The following is a 27,339-nucleotide window of genomic DNA, read 5'->3' on the forward strand; positions in this document are numbered from 1 at the left end:
GAAACTTATAGCCTACAGCAGATGGAGAGAGGGGCAGATGATAGATATATAGATAGATAGGCAGCAAGGTAGAAAGGTAATAAAAAAGAAAGAGAGGCAGCATTTTGTGAGACTGAATACATTTAATGTCAGCATGGTATAAGCTGTTTAATGGAACTGAGGAAGGAAAAAGACGGAACCGTAAACAGGTAGATTTCATCTACCGTAGGAGAGATCAGATTTTACCTTTTCTCTTTGGAAAACAAAAGTTCTCATCCTGGAAAACAATTAGGAGTGGTGGAGATGTCGCGCAGGAAGCAGAGAAAACCTCAGCAGCTCATTTCTGACTGTGATAACTCTACCTCTTCAGAGAATGGTAAGGAGGGAAACTCAAGCTCAATATTAGCATAGATCAGTTCAAGAGAATTTGTGCTGTAACTAATCAAAGTAGTTCCAGTATACAGAATTGCTGAAGAAAGATGATTTCCCACTTTCAAGTGCATTTAAAAACATTTAGAAATAAATTTGGATTTATTTCATAATACATGTATCTTGTGCTTGATCACTCTGAACTGATTGAAGTGTACCTTGCCAACAGTGACTGGTTGGCTTTTGTATTATATCAGTAGGCTATGTTGATATATGTAAGAAAAGGTGGTTTCCCCTTTTTTGACATTCGTATAGCAAATGTTGACTATTAGATAAAATAAAATACAAATTCATTTCTGAAATCAAAAATTTCTTGTTGGCTTTGTCTCCAATTAAAAGTTGCAGTTCATAACAGAACGAAATGTTATATATGTAATATAGTAAGGTAGAAGGAAATGTGACATTCTTTCCCATGTTGGGACTTTGTTCCTTAATTCCTTGTTTCTGGATACTACATTTGCTTACTTTAAGTTGTCTTGTTCTACTGCACCATTTTGTTTGAAAAAAAAATCAGCTATTTCTGTAATCAAACAATTTAAATGTTTAACTGTTTGTAAAATAGTTGTGAGCTGATTGTAAATGCTGTTAAGAGTTTGTTGTATTTATGTATTTACAATGACTAATGTTAGATAATGTTGTTAGAATGTTGCACCTCTTGTATAGTATAAACATTGTTTGAAAGAAAACTCAAGAAAACTTTTGCATCGCTTTAAGGGTTATTACCTGTTAAAGGGCAGATGTCTTACAGAATACAGTGGTTTCAAAAATGGCTAATTTCTAGACCCTTTGGTTTGGTCGGGACACTTTTTAGCTAGATTTTGACAAGGTTATTTACTGTATATATAAATATATATATATATATATATATATATATATATATATATATATATATATATATATATATATATATATATATATATATAAAGACTTGTTGTATTAGCCATTAAACCATAGTCTCAAAAATCTCTTTGCAAGTAACCTTCCAGGAGTATCTAGTAGACCAATCAAGAAGTTTCCCCAAAATATAGTACTTACTTCAGACTGAGAATGGAGAGGGGGGAGAGGGCAACCCAGCAGTTTGTGAATTATTGCAATACAATCTAATGAGACACTCCCCACCAAGTTGTGTATTGAATAGACCACACAATCCTAAATCTATGGCATGTTCAGATTATTCTGCATACTAATTTAATGGTTGTGCTGCATGGTAGTAATGTGCAAGGCCACAGTGAGCATGAGTCTAGAAGCCTTTGTTATCATGGGGCAGGGTGCAAAGTGCACTAACCATGCAAACAAAATGCAATTTGCACATTGCCTCAAACCATTTCCCATATTGGGCCTGATTCAATTCAGTGAGAAAAAGGTTTATTGGGTGAAAACTCATGATCGAGATTCAATTTGAGATGCCATTCATTTCAGAAAACCCTTATTTCATTGTTTAGCACCTAAGTATATGGGGGAAAATTGGAAATGTATTTGGAAAAAAGTTTTTGTACTCCTCGAATTGAATCTCGTCCATGATTTTTCATGTGGTAAACCATGAGATAACTCAATGAATTGAATATGGCCCATATATGCAACTCATATATGCACTAACCAAATTAAACATACAGTATGCAAGATGGTGTATTGCTAACCATATATGCATCTTATACTTCAAACCATAGCTGTATTGTGTAAAGTATATTAGAAATTCTAATATACTTTCAGGACTACACATGTTTTGCATCTACTGCTGATTTTCACATTGCAAACACTGGAATTCTGGAAAAAAATTCTGCAATGTGGGTATAAAATTGGGATTTGCATTGCATGCTGAGCTTGTACACTATTGTCCATACTTTGTCCAAACCGGAAATACATATTATAAGATATCATACAAACACTGAACTTTATAGTACTTTATAGTATTCTATTACACAACCTTTAAAATAATAAATGAAAAAGACTTCTAACAACCTTACATAAAGACTAATTTGGAAATGGAAGATGATAGAGGTACCACCACCATTCAGGGCACATCCACAAAGGATGTGTGCTTCTATCATCATGGAGATGGTTTGCCCTCTGCTCTTTGTACAGTGCTGCATATAGGGTGAGGCACACCTCATTGGACCCTGCATCTATATTTTTAAGAAGCAAACACAAAGCAATGCTGCCTGCTTTAGTGTAGGTTTAATGCAGAGCTCCGTGCATATAGATGCTAGACTATTACATACTACATACAGTATATAAGACTGGACTGCTCTGAGTTTACTTATTTGGGGGTCTACCAAAATGTTGTTGTATCTACAACCTCAAAAACATTCCCAGGTTGCTGTTACAGCTCCATAAACAATGACTTCACTTTGAAAGAAAATATATAAAATATACTTTATTTTGTACAATACTCTATTCAGTACAGTATCTATTCCTTTCTACATTGCTGGTTCTGATTATTGAAACAATGTAGCAGAAACTAGTTCTCCTCCAGCCAAGACTCCAGTTCCCCCAATGCCTTGCATTCTTCACAAGTATTTTATTCAGCTGACTTCTGTTACATTACTTCAATCGTCTGAAGCAGAAAACAGATAACAACAAAGGACAGTTACTTCTTTCCATTTACACTTAAAGGGGTTGTTCACCTTTGAGTTAACTTTTAGTTTGATGTAGAGAGTGATATTCTGATACAATTTGCAATTGGTTTTTATTTTTTATCATTCGTTGTTTTTGAGTTATTTAGCTTTTTATTCAGCAGCTCTCCAGTTTGCAATTTCAGCAATCTGGTGGCTATGGTTCAACCATGCATTGACGGGAATAAGAGACTGGAATATGAATATGGCGGGAGAGCCTGAATAGAAAAATAAGTAATAAAAAGTATCAATAACAATAAACTTGTAGCCTTACAGAGTATTTGTTTTTTTAGATGGGATCAGTGACCTCTATTTGAAAGCTGGAAAGAATCAGTAGAAGAAGGCAAATACAAAAAACTATAAAAAAAATAATAATAATTAAGACCAATTGAAAAGTTGCTTAGAATAAGCCATTCTATAACATACTAAAAGTTAAATGAAAGGTGAACCACCTCTTTAACATTAAAACCTTTGCATTCCGTGTATATTGGACAGTTGCATAGAGTGTCATTGTGTAACATTACTTTTTAGGGTCAGGGCACACACTCAGATTCGTGGAGATTAGTCGCCCGGCGACAATTCTCCTCTTCTTCAGGGCGACTAATCTCCCCGAACTGCCTCCCGCCAGCTAAAATGTTAGTTTGCCGGCGGGATAGCACTCGGAGTGATTTGTTTTCCTTGTGAGGCAACTTCGGGGCGACTTTGGAAAACGAAGCGCTCCGAGTACGATCCCGCCATCAATTTATATTCTAGCTGGCGGAAAGCACTTCTGGAAGATTAGTCGAACCGAAGAAGAGGAGCTGGTGGGAGTTAGTTTGGGGTGATTAATTGCCCCGAAGAAGAGGAGATTTGTGGGCGGGCGACTAATCTCCCTGAATCTGAGTGTGTGCCCTGACCCTTAAGGTGTACATGCCCTTAACCACTTTAATTTCCGCTTTTATCTACTGATGGCCACTTCAATATCTACTGGTAGATCATTATCTAACTTCATGCTGTGCATCCAGGTAGAGGTTAAGCATGCTACACCCCAGTGGTGTAACTGAAAAATCTTGGGACCCTGAGCAAAATTATTTTAGCTCTGCCTAGATGTGGAAATAAGACATAAGCATCTACTGAAAATGCTTATCAGCCACTGCCCCACTGGGCCCATTTTATCTCCTTGAGCCCTCTGTATCTGCTTCTTCTATAGTAACACACTGCACCTCTTAAATAAATGAACCCCATATTCCTACCAATGAATTCCAATGAATAATGTCGGACTGGGACACCAGGGGCCCATCCAAAAACCTTAGACCTTAGACCTTAGGGCCAGTCCGACACTGATAATTCTTATAAAACTATTAAAGATATTAGTAATCCAAGTGTAACAACAAAAGGAATCAGTGTAGCCGTGTACAGGTTCTCCTCAAACCTCAGCCAGACAAATGGCCCCTTCTGCATTCATGAATGGTGTGTGTTTGTTATCACTGATGCCTGCCAAAGGCAGAACATTTCCACATGCTTCTCTGTGGGGAAGAAGTGACAGCCAATTAGGGGCGTTTTGACTACTGTGATTCTCTCTGAGAGACTGAGGGGTCAATCTGCAATGTGTGCCATATCCCTAAGGGAATTTGCACTAAATGGCAGAAGCTATTTAAAAAAATTGTTGCAATTGTATATTTTGCTGCAGAAGCCACTGCCACACACAGAATGAGAAAACTACATATTGAAAAGAAGTTCAGTGGCATTGGCAAACATTAAAATTAGTGAACTATCTCTTATTGAAAACTTACTGCATTTTACTACATGGTGTTACCTCCAGTTCTTTACTGTAAATGTAGAGACAGTGCAAAGAATGGAGATTAAAATGCTGCATATACTTCTTGCCAGGATAGGAAAGATTTAAAGACTTTAATGAAAAAGAATTTAAGGAGAGAGTAGTGTAGTAAATTAAAAAACGAAGGGCAAATCAATTTATCCAGAATCTGATGTGTTTACAAATCATCAAAAAATGTGATGCACAAATGAACATGATGATTGTTCTTTACTGTTGACTTGAGGCCATGTCAGATGCTAAAATATTTTGAAAGTTCTACCTTTCAAGGTATGTTACAACCATCATCTTCATAGAAATGTCTCTACCATACCAGCCTCTACCACACCACCTAAAAAACATCTGAATTTGGATCCTATTTTCCCCATAACTAATTATGAACACGTGCATTGTATGAGTGGTGAGGGTGGGCAGACACAAGTTGGCCCATAGCTTGGCAAAACTTTACACCAGAAGAGAGAGAGAATTCATTTTTGCTGATATACTTTTGCATATTAACAATGAGCATGATAAGCAGGACTTGGTAAAGGCTATAGCAGTGTATCAGTACACAACATGTTATGTCAATTTCTTGTGGCACATATGTAACAAAATAAAATAGGCTTACACTATGCATAAGTTGCACCATACCACTGCATGCACTGCAAATTTTCAGCTATCCTGCATTGTGGAATAAGGTGCTACACTACAAAACATGCTATTATTGCAAGGCCACACACAGTGCAGAAGAGAAAAAAATGTGTTGGCTATAAGAGTCAGAAACAGAGCTGGGATGGGAATTTAGGAGGCAGAGGCTGGCTCATTTCTCAGCTCATTGGGTTGGGACACTTTCTTTGCATTGTCACTATGATGAGAGGGGGCTTTTGTGACTCACAACCTTAGTTCAGCCAGCTGCAAAATCTTTTTCCCAGGACCTGAATAGGAAAAAAAATGAGAGAAGAGGAGGGGGAAATGAGACCCCTAGAGGAGGGGGATCAGTAAAGAGTGTGGAATGTACATTGCAAGAGTTGATCAGTGTCATGATTGCACACAGAGATATAAATGTTGTGTACACTTTGTGTCGAGGCTACATTTGTACACTAGCAGGATTCCATGTTCCCTATTAGTGACATTCCCAATAAATAAGGACTCCTATCCTAGGGATTTAGTACCAAAATATGAAAACTATGTGTTGCATATTTCTAAGGGACCATAATGAGTGTTTCTAAAATTCTTCCTGTACCCTTAAATTCTTTAGTTTGTTTGAAACTTGGAATAGTTTTGTAACAAATAAATAGAAGCATGTATATACTCTTTGAACAAATTTCTTTGAACATAATTAAATAAGACACAGGTGTAGTTGAATCAAACAAACATTTGCAATTAGTTTGTAACCCGGAAAAAAACATTTTTGTAATTCAGTTAATGAAACACAAGTATACAGTATATTATTCCACAGATACAAGCCCAACAATTACAAGGTACACAAAATCATAGCATATGTAAGAGCAGATTTCAAGAAGCAGCTAGCTTGGTCCTGAATATGTTCTATTGTCAGGCTCTGTCTCAAAGGTTTGGTACCCCCAGCCAGTTCAACAAGTTTAATTAAGCTAGAAGAACCTGGGAGTAAATTAGCCAGAACAAGGGACAGTTACCATGAAAGGATTACCATATCAATGCTTGGAAGTCGGTCCCCTCGGCTCTTGTGTGAATACAAATCAATTACCAGGAGCTGTGAAGCTGGGTTTTCTCTCCAGAGTATTAATGCTTGACAAAAGACGAGATACAAAGAAAGCCCTGTTAAAAAGAAGAGAGAGTGTGTGTGTTTGTGTAGGAGGGAGGCAGAGAAAATGGGGGGCTTCCCAGGAAAATCATAGAACGAGGGTGATGTGCCAATTGTGGGTGTTTTCATAATTTTTTTGTCCTCAGTAATACTTCAATACCAGTTATAAATGCAAAATGTGCTTTTCTGCTAAATACATTTTCTTAATTATTCTAAATCTTCTCTTTATCAAGCTTGTGAAATAAAATATAAGCTAACAGTTTTTAAAAGTAATGAGTTTAAAGATTAATATACACAACTGCTGGGCTTTTTGGAGCATCATTAAAAAATAAATAAGCAAATGCACCTGTGCTTTAATTGTCAGTCACTTGCCCATTGTGAACCTATAATGCCTCTTGTGTTGTGTTTTTCTGAGGATAATATAAAGAATATTTTTTCTACTCTTTCCTGCAGGAGATACGGCTGGTGAAGAAGTGCAAGTCTGTAGAAAATGTTGTGCTCAATTTGATGAACCCTCTGACTTTGCCAGACACAAAGAACATTGCCCTTTTAGCAGCCAGGTTGTTGTGATAGTTGATAACCAAGAAGAACTTTTAAAGAATCAACAGGCCAGTATCAGTGAGGGATTCAATTCGATACCATCAAGCCCTGAGTGCAATAGGACTGCACACAAAACACTGGTGACAGAACAACATGACAGTACAGGCATAATTGGTGCAACAGCTCAGGATCTGGGCAAGAACCCAGTAGGTCTGTCTCAAGGTTTCCTGTTTCCCAATGGGAGTTTGATCATGGATGGACTGTCTGGACCAAAATTTGGATTGGCTCCAATGAATCAGGAAACTGTTGCTGGAGGGCAGGCAGCTGCAGCTCCGATAAACATCCCTATGATACTGGAAGAGCTTAGAGTTCTTCAACAGAGACAGATTCATCAGATGCAAATAACAGAGCAAATCTGTCAACAGGTGCTCATGTTGGGATCGCTCACTATGCCCTCACTGATTCAGAATACATCTCTAGTGGAAGGGTCAATAGGAAATAAGTCTACATCTGCCTTTAATCCTTCAAAGCAATCACAACATTTGGAAGAGTCAACCAAAACATTTTGTGGGGATGATGCCTCAAAGCAGGCTCTTCTTCATCTCTATAATCCTATGGGACACTCACTCAGTACCAGGACTACTGCAAACGGGAAGGACAAATTGTTGAGTGGGTTCTCTGAAAAGCATTCACCAGGACAAACTTCTCTTCCAAGCTCACCCCAGAGTCAGCTATTATCACCCCATGCAATATTCCCTCCAGCTTTACCTACTTTGCAGACTGGTCTTTTTTTAGGGACACGTGTACTGGAGCCTGCCCCAAGCTTACTAAAGCAAAAGAACAGTGATTCTTTACGAGGAGAAAGCCAGCAAGAAAGAGCATCAGGAAGGCACAAATGCCGTTTTTGCGCAAAGGTCTTTGGTAGCGATAGTGCCCTCCAGATTCACCTGCGTTCTCATACTGGAGAAAGACCATATAAGTGTAATATCTGTGGAAACCGTTTTACTACTAGGGGCAATCTGAAGGTACATTTTCACAGACATCGAGATAAGTACCCTCACATCCAAATGAACCCACATCCTGTGCCTGAACATTTGGACTATGTATTGACCAGCACTGGTCTACCCTATGGTATGTCAGTGCCTCCAGAGAAAGCAGATGAAGAGATAATAGAGAAAAAGCCACTAGCACCGCCAGTTTTGGCAACAGACAGTTTAAGTCTTTTCTCCACTTCAAGTATCCAAGGACTCCCATCACTTAACAGAATGGTACTGATGAAAACTGGTGATAACATGCCTTCATTAAAAGGTCCCAGTGGCTCTACTAAGACAAAGATAGATGAAAACACTCCTCCTGGAGAAAGGTCAGATATTGGAACAGGCGGTATTGGTGGCAAAGTGCAACTGAGCAAGTTGGTGACATCTCTTCCAAGTTGGGCACTGCTAGCTAGCCATTTTAAATCTGGAGCATTGCCTTTTCCTTACGCTGTTGAACCCTTAGGCTACTCAGAGACTTCAAAACTTCAACAGCTTGTTGAAAAAATTGATAAGCAAGCTATTGTACCCAATCAGTGTGTAATTTGTCTAAGGGTGCTTAGCTGTCCCAGGGCACTAAGACTTCATTACAATCAACATGGTGGGGAAAGACCCTTTAAGTGTAAGGTATGTGGTCGAGCTTTTTCAACCAAGGGAAATTTAAAAGCCCACTTTGTAGGGCATAAATCCAACTTATCTTCAAAACCTCAGAACTCGTGTCCAATATGCCAGAAGAAATTCACAAATGCGGTGACACTCCAACAACATATACGAATGCATTTAGGGGGTCAGATTCCTAATGGGGATCTTTCAGAAGTAGGAGAGAGCAAAACAGAAGGACAGTCTGCAAAACTTAATGCAGATTTCTCAGATGAAGTCAGCACTGATGTTGATTCATTAGAAGGCACTGAATCAGATGGTGATAAGACAGCCCTAGTAGACACAGAAATATCCAGCTTGGATGATGATGCTGCTGCAAGCTCAACAGACAAAAAAAATAATGAAAATAGTATCACAAATTCTATTGCCAACATTCATCCCATACCACCTATATCTAAAGACGCATCATCCCCAGAACCAAGTTCAGCCACTGAAACTGTTCCACTCCCAACAACAAATCAACAAATGAACAATGACAAAGAAGAACAAATGGAGACAAACTTGTGTCCACAAAACATGAGTACAAATGATTTAGTAGATGATAATAACACAGGAAAAAAAGAAGATACAACGGTGACAAATAAATCAGATGAAAATCCACAAGAGATAGAAGCCCACATCTGCAACCTCTGTTCCGACAAATTCTCAACTTATGAGTTACTAGAGGATCATGCTAAGACACATACCAAAGATGGACTCTTCCACTGTCTTATTTGCCAGCAGAGCTTCCTGGAGGTATCCATTCTGAAGAAACATGTCCAGCATGAACACCAGGTGAGCCAAAACTTCCTTCCTCAGGGGGTCAGCAGCCCCAAATGCCCAGCTGGTGATTTGCCAACTCTAACCCAAACATTTCTTCTGAGCTCTGTGAAGAGTGAAGTGGTAAGCCCATCCCAGAATTTGGCACTGGTTCAGTTTCCTCGGCTGCCCTCACATGTCTCTCCTCCTTTGAGGCGCAGCCCTAAACAGCACCTGTGCATAGTATGTAAGAAGACATTCTCTTCAGCCAGTGCTTTACAGATTCACGAGCGGATACACACAGGAGAGAAGCCTTTTATCTGCAATATGTGTGGAAGGGCGTTCACCACAAGGGGGAATTTAAAGGTAGGTAGCTTCATTGGCTACAGTGAACAGGAAAACAAATTCTGTCTCAACAGGTAAATCAATCAATTGAGAAAAATGCTTAGTCATGGTGGATTTACAGTGTAAATAAATATTTTTCAATGTGTTTTTTTATGTGTGTGTGATTGCATATGTGTTAATGTGGAAGGGAGGGAACTTTTCAACTAAATTGCAGATCAGGATTGGTTTGCAGTTGACAATTCATGTGATCAGCTGGCTTAGAGGACAATGTTCTGTGCAATCCAGCCTCAGAAATATGACTAGATCTTAAAATACATATGTTAACTGCAATGTTTTGTTGTTTTTTTTTTTGCTTCCATGGCACTGCATTCACTGGGAAACTCTTTAAGCGACGCTGTAATATTTTGTGTTTTATTTGCTGAGAAATATTCTGGATCCATTAATCAATTATGTTAAACAACATTTTTTTTAAATTACAGGTCCATATGAGCACACATGTGTGGAATAACGCATCGTCCAGAAGAGGAAGACGTCTTTCTTTGGATAACATTAGTCCTCTCCTGTCTCCAGTAAAGCTGCAGGATTTCTTAGCTAGAGATATACCCACCCAGCTGGTTGGTGTTAGCCCAATTTCATTTTGGAACCAATATACTGCATATCTTACTAGTGGTCCTCTCCCAACAAATGGTGGAACTGCAGCTGTCATTTCATCGCCTACTTTGATTGGCTTGAGGACATCCAAAGTAGGAAATATTCCTGTTGGAGGGTTATTGGAAATCCAGGAACCAGCAGTAGGCACTGTTGAAGCTTTTCATGAGAGTCCAATTAAGGAAGAGAAGTAGAATGTGCTGGGCAAGAAACCAAACCTATATATAGTATATAGTTCCTTGCAATGGTCTTCACACCCTTCACCAATTCTCATTCATCTTAATAACAAATCCGGCATGTGGCATTTTATTGTAATTATTTTTTAACCTGACATTGTTTAATGTGAAAAAAAAAGTCTAAAAACATACTATATGTTGTTAGCATTAGCACTACACTTATATTGTAAAGCTGCGTTTTGCAACAGCTTACTTAAGGAGTAAATATTTAATAGGGATCATTAACCTCAGGGGGCACAAGTGCAAGAGGGCACCCCCTGAGTGCCAGAAGCTCAGTGATGAGCACAATGTCAGGAGGTGCAGCCCTGCCTAAAGTGGGCTCTCTCCAAAACAGAGCACAGAGGCCTGCAGCTACATCTAGAAGCAACGTGCAAAGTGCAATAAAATGACACATTGTTGCCTTTTTTGCACTTTGCACCCTACATCTGGGTTCCCAAATGAGCTATGTCTATGCAATATGTGCAGTTACACTGGCAACATCACAAAAACACCATTTCCATAGTATAGTGGTATACTTGCTATCACTAACGCTGTAACCATGATGGTGACATATTGTCATGAGGCTACTTTTCCTGATATATTTTATTACATTTATCTTCTATTTTTATGTCAGTGTGGGATTTGTTATTCAGTAAAATTAGAAAATTGGTCTGGGGGAGGTCTCTATAGTTTTGCGGTTATTTGAACGCTGCACTCTACTAAGGGACTGAAGTATCTAATGTAGCTTGACTGTTTTATTCCTAACTGTGAAGCACATTCTCAACCCAGTACTCAGAGCAGATCTGTACAGCTAGGAGAAACTGTGTTTTGCAGAAATATGCAAAAGGACTATTGCCTAAACAGTCTACTCATTTTTAACAAAAAGTATGCGTGGAAAGTGCCAGTGTAAAATACTTCTTATTTAGGAAATTCGCCCACTTGAGCTACATGTACCTACTTTGTGAGAATCATTGACTGTAAATAAATTCATGGAAAAACACATGAAGGAAGACAATGGATTTTGACAAAGAGCCAGTTGGTGGAGAGACAATAAATAGAAATCAAAAACAATATTCTTTATAGTGAAAAAGAAGATTTGACCCAGAAAACAACTTATGCTTGTTATGGTACTGAGGTGCTCAATTCCCAATGGAAAAGGATCTCTTTTTAAACACTCAGTTTGCATAATTATTGTTGCTTTCAAATCAGTCAGTTTATATAATAAATTCACCTAAATGTCTTTTGTTAGTAGGGTTGCCATATTTTCTAGAGAAAAATAATGGCCTTCCTATATTTGTATCTTTCTTCCCTATTAATAACATTGGTTTAAAGCATCATTTTTAATGGCCAGGCTGGTAAAACACCTGCCAGGTGACTACACTATCTGTTAGGGAGAAGCCTGTTTTAACTTTATATTTTTACTGTAATATCACACCATTACATTGCTATAGTTTTTCTCCCATATTAACAACTGTATGCACTGTATCACTTTCATTTTTTCCCATTCCTTTATACAGGTATGGGATCCGTTATCAGGAAACCCATTATCCAGAAAGCTCTGAATTACGGGAAGGCTGTCTCACATCTAAACAATCCAGATTTTTAAAAATGATTTCCTTTTTATCTGCTATGTTAAAACAGCACCCTGTATTTGATCTACACTTCTAATTATTGGAGACAAAACCAGCCTATTTAATTATTTTTATTTAATGCTTAAAGGGGACCCGTCACCCAAAAAAAAAACATTCCAATTCCTATTTTATCACATTAGTCAAGCAAAATGAACTTTAATTACACTATATAAATTATTTGAATCTTGTTTCCTTCAGTCTGGGAATTCATAATTATAGCAAGCAGGCAGGAGCCATTTTGTGGACAGTGTTATTAAGACAAGCCTTGTATCATCTCAGAATCTTGTTTGTGCACCAGAATGGGGGACCTGATGTCCATCCCCATGTCCTGGCTACACAATTAAACGATAAAGAGAACGGGGGAATGTGTGGAGAGCAGTGACATTTAGGAAGTGCTGAATGGAAAGTGAAAGTAATTGTCTGCCCCGCCTCTATGCCACTGGCATAGAGGAGGGGCAGACAATATTTGATTGACAGCTGAGATGTTTAAATGAGCTTACAACAGCTATGAATGCTTTAATAAAAAATAGAAATTGGATTTCATGTTTAATTTGAAAAGGACTTTTATTATACAGATTTTTGTGTCTGGATGACGGGTCCACTTTAAATGATTTTCTAGTAGACATAAGGTATTATTATTCAATCAATCCCAAGCCCCAAGCATTCTGGATAACAGGTCCCATACCTGTACTTCAGTGTAAATAGTAGCAATTTAATCACCCAACCTTGTACACAATGTAATAGGGAAACATGCCACCAGGTTGTTCCAACTGGAACAAGTTATTTTTTGAAAAACCACTCCATGTTTTGACCTGCAAGGACCCTTTATTAGTGGGCTAAGGTCCTTTGCATTGAGCTGTGGTAGAAAAAAACAAAACTTTGAGACTGTAGCTTACTGCTAAAATATCATGGGTTTTAATACATTAAATGTGAGATAAACCAATTCCATGTTTTGTATCGCATAATAAATTCTGCATTTTCTGTTGTGTAAAAGTGGCTAGTTTTTTGGCAACCATGTTATATCACAAAGTTATAAAATGGCAACATCCCAAATTGATGAGACCCAAGACACAGTTCTCATCTGCTCACTATTACTGCCTGGATTTCCACCAGCGATATGGAGAAAGCACTTGGCATGGGCAATGTCATGAATTATCTTACCATTGCTACATTGCTGCATTTTCTGTTTAATCACAGCTTATTGGTATCTATGGTTTACTAGATTTTGGTGAACTTAAGACTTTTTATTTTATTACTCCGCATGCTTTATTCACACATGAAGATGGTTGGAAAACAATGAATGCTCATTTAGATGGTATCCAGATAGAGAGAAGTTTTCAGCCCGAGGGAAGCTATCTGTTACTATAGGCTACAGAGATCTTTAGTTACATTGGGTCCACTCTTCCAGAAGTTATTGCCAATTTCTCTCATGAAATCACAACACAGTGAAAAGTGTGGAGCCTCTAATGGATGCATATCTAATGGTGGTGCGTTGCCATGGAACTTGTCATTTTCATTTTCAAGCATCACTGCAACTGAGCTTAGAGCCCAGGTTCATCCTTTTCACATATTGGGAGAGGGGATCAAGGGTTCCTGGTTACAGATAATATTATTTAAGTGATTATGTTTGACTTGCTTAGCTCAGAGAGCAAATATCTCCTAGTGTTAGACCAGCTGGCCTCCACTCTTCTATTCAACCAAACTTCCTGCCAACTGAGCCCAGATTTAATCCCTTTAAAGCAGTTGGGTGAACATTTCCTCTTTGTCTCTCTTTTTTATTGTATACCCTTTCTTCTTTCATACACAGTATTGCCAGACTTTCGTTTCTTTTGTTCCCCTGTGTTATATCTTTCTGTTTGGTTGCATAGATTTTTTTGCCTGTATTTATCAGTTCACAATTCATTATATCTTATTTGTGGAATTCAGAATAGTAGCAGAAAAGAGCAAAACTTTGTATTTTACTGGCAAAATCAAGTGTATCCCATGTTTTCTATCCCCACCTGTGTGTGTACTCAAATTTTAACCATTGAAAAGAATATCTGGTAACCCACATAAACATGTAGAAAGTAGAGGCATACATTCAAAGTTTGTTTATAATTATCCTTTTATTTTACATACTTAGATATATATATATATATATATATATATATATATATATATATATATATATATATATATATATATATATATATATATATATATATATATATATATATATATATATATATATATATATAGTCAGTTTGTTAAACCGGCACTCACCATCGATCAATCAAGTCCCTGGTGCTTCTTCAAGAAATAGCATAAAGATATAGTTAAGAGCACTCACGGGTATTATGAAAAAGGCTTTTATTGGAGTATTACAATCTACCCCACATCAACGCGTTTCGGTTCTCTCTGAACCGTCGTCAGGATTAAGCCTTTTTCACAATACCCGTGAGTGCTCTTAACTATATCTTTATATATATATATATATATATATATATATATATATATATATATATATATATATATATATAAATATATATATATATATATATATATAAAAAAACAGGGGGGTTGTGGGAGCACTCTAAAGGCTTTAAAGTATAAATATAAGTATAATAAATGCTATTGCATATGTACCCAAATAGGGGTTATTTTGTTACAAAGTTATGATCATAAAATTGATAAGCCACCATACCACGTCAAGGTAAACCCCGAATGGCGGTCCCTAACTTGTTTTATTTTTATGTGCATTTTAGCATTACCTGTAATCAATGTCCATTGAACGCTGTTTTTTCACTGAGGGCTAAATCCTCCCCAGCAATCAGGCTTTTAAAGGAGAGATATTCCCAAAACAAACGCCCAATTTTAAAAGCATAGGAACACCACTAGTTTAAAGGGGGGGTATGGGGTGCTACAACCACTGAAGCTATGCCACAGCTTCTGGCTAAATATACAATATCAAAACAGGGGGGTTGTGGGAGCACTCTAAAGGCTTTAAAGTATATATATAAGTATAATAAATGCTATTGCATATGTACCCAAATAGGGGTTATTTTGTTACAAAGTTATGATCATAAAATTGATAAGCCACCATACCACGTCAAGGTAAACCCCGAATGGCGGTCCCTAACTTGTTTTATTTTTTATGTGCATTTTAGCATTACCTGTAATCAATGTCCATTGAACGCTGTTTTTTCACTGAGGGCTAAATCCTCCCCAGCAATCAGGCTTTTAAAGGAGAGATATTCCCAAAACAAACGCCCAATTTTAAAAGCATAGGAACACCACTAGTTTAAAGGGGGGGTATGGGGTGCTACAACCACTGAAGCTATGCCACAGCTTCTGGCTAAATATACAATATCAAAACAGGGGGGTTGTGGGAGCACTCTAAAGGCTTTAAAGTATATATATAAGTATAATAAATGCTATTGCATATGTACCCAAATAGGGGTTATTTTGTTACAAAGTTATGATCATAAAATTGATAAGCCACCATACCACGTCAAGGTAAACCCCGAATGGCGGTCCCTAACTTGTTTTATTTTTATGTGCATTTTAGCATTACCTGTAATCAATGTCCATTGAACGCTGTTTTTTCACTGAGGGCTAAATCCTCCCCAGCAATCAGGCTTTTAAAGGAGAGATATTCCCAAAACAAACGCCCAATTTTAAAAGCATAGGAACACCACTAGTTTAAAGGGGGGGTATGGGGTGCTACAACCACTGAAGCTATGCCACAGCTTCTGGCTAAATATACAATATCAAAACAGGGGGGTTGTGGGAGCACTCTAAAGGCTTTAAAGTATATATATAAGTATAATAAATGCTATTGCATATGTACCCAAATAGGGGTTATTTTGTTACAAAGTTATGATCATAAAATTGATAAGCCACCATACCACGTCAAGGTAAACCCCGAATGGCGGTCCCTAACTTGTTTTATTTTTTATGTGCATTTAAGCATTACCTGTAATCAATGTCCATTGAACGCTGTTTTTTCACTGAGGGCTAAATCCTCCCCAGCCAGCAATCAGGCTTTTAAAGGAGAGATATTCCCAAAACAAACGCCCAATTTTAAAAGCATAGGAACACCACTAGTTTAAAGGGGCGGTATGGGGTGCTACAACCACTGAAGCTATGCCACAGCTTCTGGCTAAATATACAATATCAAAACAGGGGGGTTGTGGGAGCACTCTAAAGGCTTTAAAGTATATATATAAGTATAATAAATGCTATTGCATATGTACCCAAATAGGGGTTATTTTGTTACAAAGTTATGATCATAAAATTGATAAGCCACCATACCACGTCAAGGTAAACCCCGAATGGCGGTCCCTAACTTGTTTTATTTTTTATGTGCATTTAAGCATTACCTGTAATCAATGTCCATTGAACGCTGTTTTTTCACTGAGGGCTAAATCCTCCCCAGCCAGCAATCAGGCTATTAAAGGAGAGATATTCCCAAAACAAACGCCCAATTTTAAAAGCATAGGAACACCACTAGTTTAAAGGGGCGGTATGGGGTGCTACAACCACTGAAGCTATGCCACAGCTTCTGGCTAAATATACAATATCAAAACAGGGGGGTTGTGGGAGCACTCTAAAGGCTTTAAAGTATATATATAAGTATAATAAATGCTATTGCATATGTACCCAAATAGGGGTTATTTTGTTACAAAGTTATGATCATAAAATTGATAAGCACCCCATACCCCCCCTTTAAACTAGTGGTGATCCTATGCTTTTAAAATTGGGCGTTTTGTTTTGGGAATATCTTTCCTTTAAAAGCCTGATTGCTGGCTGGGGAGGATTTAGCCCTCAGTGAAAAAACAGCATTCAACGGACATTGATTACAGGTAATGCTAAAATGCACATAAAATATAAAACAAGTTAGGGACCGCCATTCGGGGTTTACCTTGACGCGGTATGGTGGCTTATCAATTTTATGATCATAACTTTGTAACAAAATAACCCCTGTTTTGGGTACATATGCAATAGCATTTATTATACTTATATATATACTTTAAAGCCTTTAGAGTGCTCCCACAACCCCCCTGTTTTGATATTATATATATATATATATATATATATATATATATATATATATATATATATATATATATATATATATATAAAATCACAAAAGCTCACAGCTTCTAATTTGCATGATGATCTCTATATACTAGATATGAACAAAATGCCTACAGTTGTTTTTGCACCAAAAGATCCAACAAAAAGAGTTTGGGAACATTCTGCGTTCTCATTTCCCAACAGAGAGTTTCTTGTTTATTTTTTCCTTATCAATGTCAAAGCCAGCATGGCATACAGATGCCACAAGGTACAATGAATACAAAAAGGAACTAAGTAATATGCTATGTCTGAAATTTCACTTAGCAAACAGCAAACAAAAGCGTTTATCCACAGATGCATGAAACTTGCTTAAAAACCTTGTTAACAAAGAGAACTTCTTACATATCTGAACAGTCTTCTCAGTTGTAAGAAATGCCAAGAGACCTGCTGAGATACACTTAGTACAGTGTTCTGACAAAACACACTGAACTAATATATCAGAGGCATAAAAAAATAGGAGGCAAAACTGAATAAGATCACCCTCTAGGAAACAAGAATCTAGTGCATTTTATCCCCCTGGGTTCCCCTGGCCACTCAGCAATCCGAGATTAATAGAGAGGGTGTAGACATTAGCAGACCGGGGGGGGGGGGATAAGGGGGAATTAGTCGAGTAGAAACAGAGAGACAAAGAAAAAAAGGAAAAACATGCAAAGAAAGAAAATCCTTGGGGGTTTGAACAATATGAGAATCTTGAGTGACCAAGAAATGAATGCAAATTTTTGTGTAAAGCTCTCCAAAGGAATTCGTGGGAATAGAAATGGGAACATTGTGAACTAGAGGAAAGCAGGTCACCTGTTTGAAACGAAGTGCCTGGTTAAAAAGGAAATTTGCTAGATGTGAGATCAGCAAAGAATCGACAAGGACAGTAAACAGAATGTGACACGGAACTGAGCAAAGTTCTAAAAAAGCTTGGGGTATTAAATCCTGGGTTTAGCTGAAGAATGTTAGATGTAGCTGGATATAACTTTGGGTGAAAATAGGGAGCAGTTCTCAAAACTAAGTTTAGAAATGACATCATGAAATTGTCATGAGTCTTTACTAAATGATATCAATTGTTAGGACTGACTTATATGAACACTTACAGTACAATACAATGCAGATACAATTTTTAGTGTTTCATATGCTTACAAGTTGAACTGCATTGGTCTGGTTGTGCTTTCCCCAACCAGTGGCTCATGAGCAACCTTTTGTTCACCATGCCCTTTGATGTTGCTCCCAATGGCCTTAAAGTAGGTACTCAAGTTTTGGAGGAATAAAGACCAAGTATACTTATAAACAGAGTTTCCAGATTGGCAGGCCACACAGGGCTACAAAATAGCCAGTCACAGGATTTGTATATTATACCGTGTGAGCTCCTAGCTGTAGTATGAATACCATTTTGTATTATATATAATTTATATTTGTGACCTAGTCTGGTACATGGGATACACAGGTCCTGAATCTTCTACCCATCAAATTCCTGCTCAAATAAATCACAGTAACAGGACCTTCAATCTCTTGTATTTATATGTCCCTAGTACAGTAAGAATATGCCGTTAATAAGCCAGGAGCTGATATACTAGCTAGTCCAAAATGACAAGCAATGTGTTAAAGAACTTAAAACAGGGACATCTTGTGTCAAGGATAGGTTTTTGTCATTATACACTTTAAAAATAGATGTCAATTTCCTTACCTCACTTTCCACTTCTTTTCTAAAAATTCCCTCAAAGAAACAAGCTAGCACCAGCCAGTTTGATTTTTGAATGCCTGCTTCCCCATGTTGTGTAGAGACCTGATCTTACTTAGAATTGTGCGCTTTAAGATACCAGTCAATCTCCATGTGTTGGACAAGCAGCCAGTTAGTAAATAGGTAAACCTGACATGGAATTGTGGTTCATCTTTCCCTTAGTAAGCAGGGTACTGAAGCACAATGTTTTAGGATGGGGTTTGAGTGTACTAGCAGGTGTGATTGCACAGAGGTGTAAAATATGCACTTGACTTGTGGGGTTATAGGTATGACAAAGTCACTGGGGCTCCTAGGCTACATCTATACAGGCCCCCCTTTCAGGCTACTGCTGAGTGTGGATGCTTACATATCTAGGCACCCTCTGGGTTGTGTTTGGTACGCGTCAATGACGTCATTGTGATAGTGATGTGCGGGCCAGCCCCCCGCAGAATCGGGCCAACCTCAGTACACCATTTTAAGGTCTTCCTTCCTGTGACTATATACTACCTGCTTCCTGCTTCCGGTTTTATAAGCACGTGCCCGCCCGCCCCTTTTGTAACATCATTGGCTGGGCAGGTTGGAGCAAGGGGAGAAGGCGAGTGTGGGTGCGTTTGGGTTGGTTGCGGGCGGGTTCAGGTCCAGTTTTTCTCGACCGCACATCAGTAGTCACTGGGTCTGCATGAATCCAGATGCACACACCTTGCCTGCCTTCTTCTCATAGCAGGTGCACTCAACCAGACCCAACAGTGTAAATAAAAATAAATATTAAAAGAAAATATAAATAGTAATTGAAAAAAAGTTGGTCACACTGGGCCCCTAGACTATAGCCTAGATTAGCCTATGCATTAATACTGGGCAAAGTAAGGGTTGTTGCATAGCAAGGAACGAAAAAGGGGCGTTTGAAAAAGGGGTGTTGATCATGGAGATACTATTATATTATTAGTTTTTCAGAAACTTTTTATAATATAGTGACATGATTGCTCAGGTGAAACATTTGCCATTAAGGTAAAATATTTGTCATAAAAGAAATCAATAAACTATTTAAGAATTTTTGCAATTCTTATCTCCACCGAAAGATTTCTGCATAGGATTCTTACTGTGCTGATCGCCACCCCCAACTCTGACATAGCAAGTCATCTGGTAAATTTGACACTGAACCACTGATTTTAGTAAGATACTTTCAGAATAGCACTTTTTCCATCACGGAAAAACAGAGCAAAAATTAACCCCTATGCCGGTGGCACTGCTGTGATTCTTGTTCATGCCAGTCACTAGTGTAAGAGAAATATACAACATCTTTCAAAAAGTTTGAAAATTGCAAAACCATTCAAAATACTATTTTGTGCAGCTATACATTCATATGGTGATGGTTTGTATATGCCTTCATAGGAACGCTATATTACTTGTTCACTGTATTTTGACTTAATATTCCTATAGTAAAAGCATGTTAGAAGCTTAAAGAAGAACTAATGCTTACCTAAAGAATTAGGCTAGAAATGTTGTTCATTGTGTTTTGGGGTTCTGTACCAACCCAAGGCAATCACAGCCCTTTACCAGTAAAATCTGTGCGCCCAAAGATGCCCCAGCAACTTCCCATCTTATTTTCTGCTGATTCACTGCACATGCTCTGTGCTGATTTCACTCACTGAGCTTAGGGACCCACTCACAACATATTGTAAATACCGAATGGAAACGTAAGGTTGGTTAGTACTAAATACAGATAATTATAACACGGTAGTTCAGAAACATGTGCAACTAGCATCAGAATTTAATAATCAGCCCTGTATCATCAGCTTATATTACAGGCCAAACTTATTTTCTGCTTGATAATTTCCAACAACCCCTAAGCTTTGCTTCCCAACAGCTGCTCAGAGCCCACTGAGCATGTGAGTGTCACAGACACTTTCCAAGATGGTGACCCCCTGTGATAAGTTTGAAGTCCTGGATCATTGCTGCTATTGAGAAGCTATATGGAACCTTTTAAAAATATGCATGCACTGAAATGTATGAAGATTTGTGTGTGAATACCCTACCAGCTTCAGGTAGCTGTTAAGCTGGCCATAGACGCAAAGATACGATTGTACGAATCGAGGACTCATACGATTTTCAGACCATATGTGGAGAGTCCTGAGATTGGTCGTTTGGTCGATCAAACAGGTTAGAAAATTTCTGTCAGCTGCCGCTAATAACTCTGCATGTATTGCCAATTGTACGATTTTCAGTGGGAGACTGTCACTAGCTTTTGTCAGACATAACTTTCGTACGATTGCTGTCAGGTGCAGAACATCGGCTGATCTGTTCTTTTGTACTTTATTTGATCTGAATGGTTAATGGCAGGTAGGTTCAATAGAAATCCAATTCTTGCTAACATATAAATAATATAAACTTGTCACGGTTCCCACCCTAAATCCAGAACCGATGCCAAGCACCCTGGTCTCGGCTCGTGCTTCTGCCTGTAGCAGCCGCCTTTGGCCTCGGGAGGAGCCCTCAGCTACTCAGATGCTGCCAGGTCTTATAACGAGAGGTGCAAGGCAAGGGGTTCTGGACAAGCAGAGGGGCACAACTGTAAAGCAAAGTCTTTGGGGCAGAAGGTCGCGGTACAAGGCATTAAACAAATTCGTAGTCAGATCAGGCCGGGTCAGGGCAGGCAGAGTACAAACGAAGTCAGATAGGCAGGGGTCAAACCAGGTAGTCAATCAGAAGGGTTAAGCAGAAGAGGTAGTCGAATATTAGGCAGGGGTCAGGCTACAGAAGGTAGAGTTGTCAAAAGCCAGGCAGGGGTCAAAACAGGAATCAGATCAAATTCAGAATCAGATAGCTGAAAGCTTAAACACCACCAGGATAAACCTATAACGGGCAAGGTCTGAAAGCCCAAATGAGTCTTTTATCTGTTTAATTTTTGCGCCATTGCGCGTATTTGCGCACCTGCATCATTACGCCAGAGCGTCCGCGTCCATATCTACAACGAGAGGCGGGCGCGCACACCCTATGGATCCAACATGGCGGCTGAAGAGGAGCGGCGTGGCAAGCGTCCCCGCCGCACCACTGGACCTCCAGGGTGAGTGTTTTTTATTACAAAACTTCAGGGAAAGTAGACGTTCCTTTAGTACAATTAATAAACATCAGTAATAAATAAGATGGGTATTTTAATCATTAGTGCTGCATAAACATTTAACATTTTTTTTTTTTAATGTTTTATTTCACATTATACTAAACAAAAATGTTTCTGAGCCATTTTGTTTTACAAAAAACTGACAAGAATTTTTCTTGTGTTGCCCTCTTTTTCCAACACCAATCACAAGGGGGTAAATTCATCAAAGAGTGAAGTTCCGCCACTAGAGTGAAATTCCGCAGCTCTCAATTCATTTCTATGGGATTTTGAAAGGCGTATATATCAATGGGTGAAAGTGAAAGTTCACCCTTTGATAAATACGCCTATAAAAATCCCATAGAAATGAATGGAGAGTGGCGGAATTTCACTCTAGTGGCGGAACTTCACTATTAACTTCACTCTTTGATAAATATACCCCTTGGGGTGGTTCACATTCACGTTAATTTTTAGTATGTTATAGATTGGGCAATTCTAAGCAACTTTTCATTTGGTCTCCATTATTTTTATTTTTTTATAGTTTTTAATTATTTGCTTTCTTTCCAGCTTTCATATGGGAGTCCTAACATATTTTTTTAGTTTTTAATTATTTGCTTTCTTTCCAGCTTTCATATGGGAGTCTAAAAAACAAATGTTCTATAAGGCTACAAATGTATTGTTATTGCTAGTTTTTATTACTCCTCTTTCTATACAATTCTTCGTCTATTCATATTCCAGTTTCTTATTCAAATCAGCACCTGGTTGCTAGGGCAATTTGGACCCTAAAAACCTGATTGCTGGAATTTCAAATGGGAGAGCTGCTGATAGTGGCGTAACTAGATATTACTGGGCCCCACAGCAAATTATTTTTCAGGCCCCCAAAATGTTTAGAGGTTGACTTGTTTCTCCAATATTTATTGAAATTGTATATGAATTAGGGCCTCATGGGGCCCCTATACCTCCTGGGCCCCCCTGCAGTCGCAGGGTCTGCTTCCTCTATAGTTACGCCCCTGGCTGCTGAATAAAAAGCTAAATAACTCAAAAAACACAAATATTAAAAATGAAAACAAAATGCAAATTGTCTCAAATATATAACTTTACATAATACTAAAAGTTAACTGAAACAATTCCTTTAAGTTTGTATATGTACGAGGGGCACCTATACTTTGGTAGTGATTTTCTGAGCTCAAATCTTTCGGCAACAGCTTGCAGGCACACTGACACCACATGGCACAAACTATAAACTGAAAGCCCTGGCTGTGCTGGGTCCCCCTGCAGGCCTTGTTGAGTTAACACGTTCCTAGAAGATTAAGATGCTGTATGGATGGATCAAACTAAATGTGTTTTGAGGATTTGCTCTTTGCCTCCATGAATCTAAAAGCATTCTACTTGGGAGTCTCTGAATTACAGAAAAATTAAATACGATAATAACAATAAAAGAAAGTACTAAAAGTATTGTTTCTAAAAGTAACTTTGCATGTTTCATGTAGTCACTGTGTATTGTATCATCACTTCTATATTTCCTAACAGACATACAACTTTCTTCAGCATTAGAATTTAATGTACGTTTATTAAGTTGGGTTTGAGAAGCCACTAAGATATTTAACTGGCCTAGCTGGTAAATAACCAGCTAGAGCTGGCACTGGTATTAAAAACTCACTGGCAATGTACATGCCAGTAAATTAGAAATGCCCTATAAATCCCTCAGTTTTCTTTACCCTCTCCACTGCTAAAGTCCCCTTCTAACCACAGACCCATCAATTTCCCTGCCTAGTCTGTCCATTTAGAAAATGAAGTTGACGAGCACTCCGTGTCCACTCGTTAGTTAAAAGTAATGAACTTGATTTCAGCTTGTTAAAAACATCACATATCCTGATGCGTTTCGTATCAACGATACGTAGTCAGGATATGTGATGTTTTTAACAAGCTGAAAAAAAGGTCATTACTTTTAACTAACGAGTGGACATGGAGTGCTCGTCAGCTTCATTTTCCAATTGTGATTCACCTTAGCTACGGGTTCGGGGCGATGCACCCGAGCCAATCGTCTTATCTGGTGAGTGCCTTCTGTTATAGGCTGTTTGAAGCACCCGTGAACCGAAGAGCAGGACCCGGGGTTTGTACACTCAGGTCATCGTAAAATATGGGTGAGCGTTTGATGCTATTTGATTTAGAATTAACCACTTGTTTGTAATTAGTACTAAGTAGCAAGGTTCTATTCAAATAGAAAGTGCTTTTTCGGCGGTTCTTTACATATATAGAGAAAGGAACTAAATTGAGCATTTTTCACATGTTTTGCTGGTCTGCCCATTTACTCTCACACTTTCCTGTCCCATTCCCCTATCTTCTGCCTAACCCACCTGGTTTCTTGCCCCAACATGGCATAACCCCACCCCCAAGTGACATCATTGCCTGCCCCGGTTCCAAAGGCCAGTATTAGATAGGAAGAAATGGTGGCAACACTACACTTAGGGCATCTTTTTCCTGGCCTAGCATATATTATCTGAACGCCTCCCTGACAGATTTGTGATATTTTTGCAGTTACTGAAGCCAATGGGATTCATGGGGATTACATACATCCCAATAAATTAAAAGTGTATGTAAATCTGTATGTTCAATGTATGCACGTATGTATTGTGCAGCACTTTGGAATATGCTGGTGCTTTATAAAAATGTTAATGTTAAATGTTAAGTTTGAAGAACTGAATGGACATGATTAATCACCGTTATGTATTTGGTCACAGCCACTATGATAACTTTTGAAAAATAGTCCCAAAGCGTGCTTATAGATAAAAAATATATATGTTTATTCCATATTATAAAAATTCAAACATTCCCACCAATGGCGCCTAATGCGTTTCATGCTTATCTAGCACTTAGTCATAGTCAAAGTAGATTGCCTATGACTAAGTGCTAGGTAAACATAAAACGCGTTAGGCGCCATAGGGGGAATGTTTGACTTTTTATAATATGGAATAAACGTATATTTTTTATCTATAAGCACACTTTGGGACTATTTTTCAAAAGTTATGGTTGTACCTTTGCTTGGCCACTAGAGGTTCCCAGCGTGCTACAACAATCTTCACTATGCCTTTGATCCAAGGTAAATATATGTTTTGAACAGCCACTATGATGCCGTCCCCCCTCCCCAAAACACCACACCCATTTAACAAAAACGCAGATTCTTTTACATGGCTGTAACAACAGAAACACTATTGTCCCTATATTTAGCATTTCATGACAGATTAATTGGTGGCTCCTAAGCACTTTATGGCAGACACAGCATGACCCCCCAAGAATTTCATGACAAACCTGGCGGCAGCTGTGCTTTATACATACCTCCCAACATTTAGGAAGCAGAAAGAGGGCCAAAAAGATTTGGTGCGCTACGCGCTGGGAATTTCTTGGCCATGCCCATTTTTGTGGTCACACCCCCTAATTACCATGTTCATTTTACATAATTTGGCAGGTTATGAAAGTTTGAACACATTTCTGTGTTTTTTTTTATATGTTATTACAGTTTTGCAAATGAAGGTGAATTGCCCTTTAAGCTGTGAGTCTAAGTTCTTATCTTATCAAACTGTCACAAAAGTATGTCAAGTATCTATTCTGGGCTGTCTGCTAAGACGCAATTAAGTAAAAAACTTTGTATCTGTTTCTGGCTGTTCTGTGCAGCAGATCAAAGAGAAACCCGGGACTTATCAGTACAAATCCGACCGTGGCAGCGGACCCGGACAGCCCGGTATTTTGAGGGGCTGCCCGGGTCTATACTTCCTGCCCGGTTTTCCAATTGCTGGCCAATCGCTGATCGCCGCGTCATAGCCCCGCCCACTGATGTCACTGGTCCGCCCACTGATGTCACAGACACACCCACTGACGTCACGGACCCTCCCCCCCCCCCGCCTTCAGCCAGACATAAAGGTGGCAACCCTAGGTTGAGCTGTCAAAAGCGGGACTGTCCTGCTCAAAACGGGACAGTTGGTAGGTATGTTTTATATAATATAGGGAGTGATGGAAAACCTCCCAACTGTCACACTTTTTGCAAGACAGTTCTGCCCCCTGACAGGATTGACGCTTGGAAATCCCATTTCTCTCCTGAGATGAGATTGTGCTATTACTGACACTTAGGGTTGCCACCTGGGCGGTAAAAATGTTGCTTCATGCTGTTATTTATAGGGAATAACCATAAAAATATATGAAGGACGCAGTATTTTTTTTCCAGACAAGGTGGCAACCCTTCTTCTACTAAATAAGTGCAGTCACTTGGAGACAAGAGGACTGCAGTGCTGTTGGGGTTTGGGCTGCCCCCGTACTTGTCATTAAATGACTAGGGGCCCTCACAGTGTCTGTCGTGAAAGGCTTAGGGGCCACAGTCTGTGATGAAAACCTGGGGGCATAGCGTGTTTATTGTTCCAACCATACCAAAGGGACATGGCTTTTGTTAACTGAGCAGGCATTTGCGGTGTGTGATAGGGTAAAATAAATGCGTGAATCCACTTATGATCAAAAAAGTGTGTGTTTATTTGGAGTAGTTTTACAAGACACCAAAAAACACCTCATTTTTCTTTTTATTTGTGGCCAAAAATATTCCCCAAGGGATCAGCAAAAATGAAAGTAGTTTAAAGTAATTCAAATATAATAAACTTTTGCTCTGCACTGGTAAAAGTTGTGTGTTTGCTTCAGAAACTCTACTATAGTTTACAAAAATAAGCTGCTGTGAAACCACCAGGGCAGCCATTTAATCTTTAAAAAAAAAGGATACACGTTACTAGAATATAAACGATGTAGAATAAATTCCTGTGTCAGAACTAAGCCCTTTGTATTCTACAGACTTTATACGCATTTAACCTGAGCCCTAATTTAATTAAAATGGCTGCCCCCGTTGCTACACAGCAGCGCTTTCTTCTGAAGTAAATACAACTGATACGCAGCAAGACGTCGGTAGCTGACTGCGTTCTGTGTCACTGCGTAAATGCGCTGTAGTAGTGACGTTGCAGCCCCATCTCGCGAGACTTTGACGAAATT

General features: G+C 38.6%; 1 protein-coding gene across 1 annotated transcript; it reads left to right on the forward strand.

The window, feature by feature from the left end:
* sall2.L (spalt-like transcription factor 2 L homeolog) lies at positions 1-25,130 on the forward strand (the record flags this gene model as incomplete). Its single annotated transcript, NM_001136174.1, is given in 7 exon segments — positions 1-355; positions 7,049-9,933; positions 10,392-12,488; positions 13,010-13,388; positions 17,669-17,689; positions 22,295-22,317; positions 25,098-25,130. Coding segments are annotated over 3 exon segments (3,321 nt in total). The 5' UTR covers positions 1-282.
* Between the last annotated feature and the right edge of the window lie 2,209 nt (positions 25,131-27,339).

The sequence above is a fragment of the Xenopus laevis genome, chromosome 1L, assembly GCF_017654675.1.
Source record: "Xenopus laevis strain J_2021 chromosome 1L, Xenopus_laevis_v10.1, whole genome shotgun sequence".
NCBI lineage: Eukaryota > Metazoa > Chordata > Amphibia > Anura > Pipidae > Xenopus > Xenopus laevis.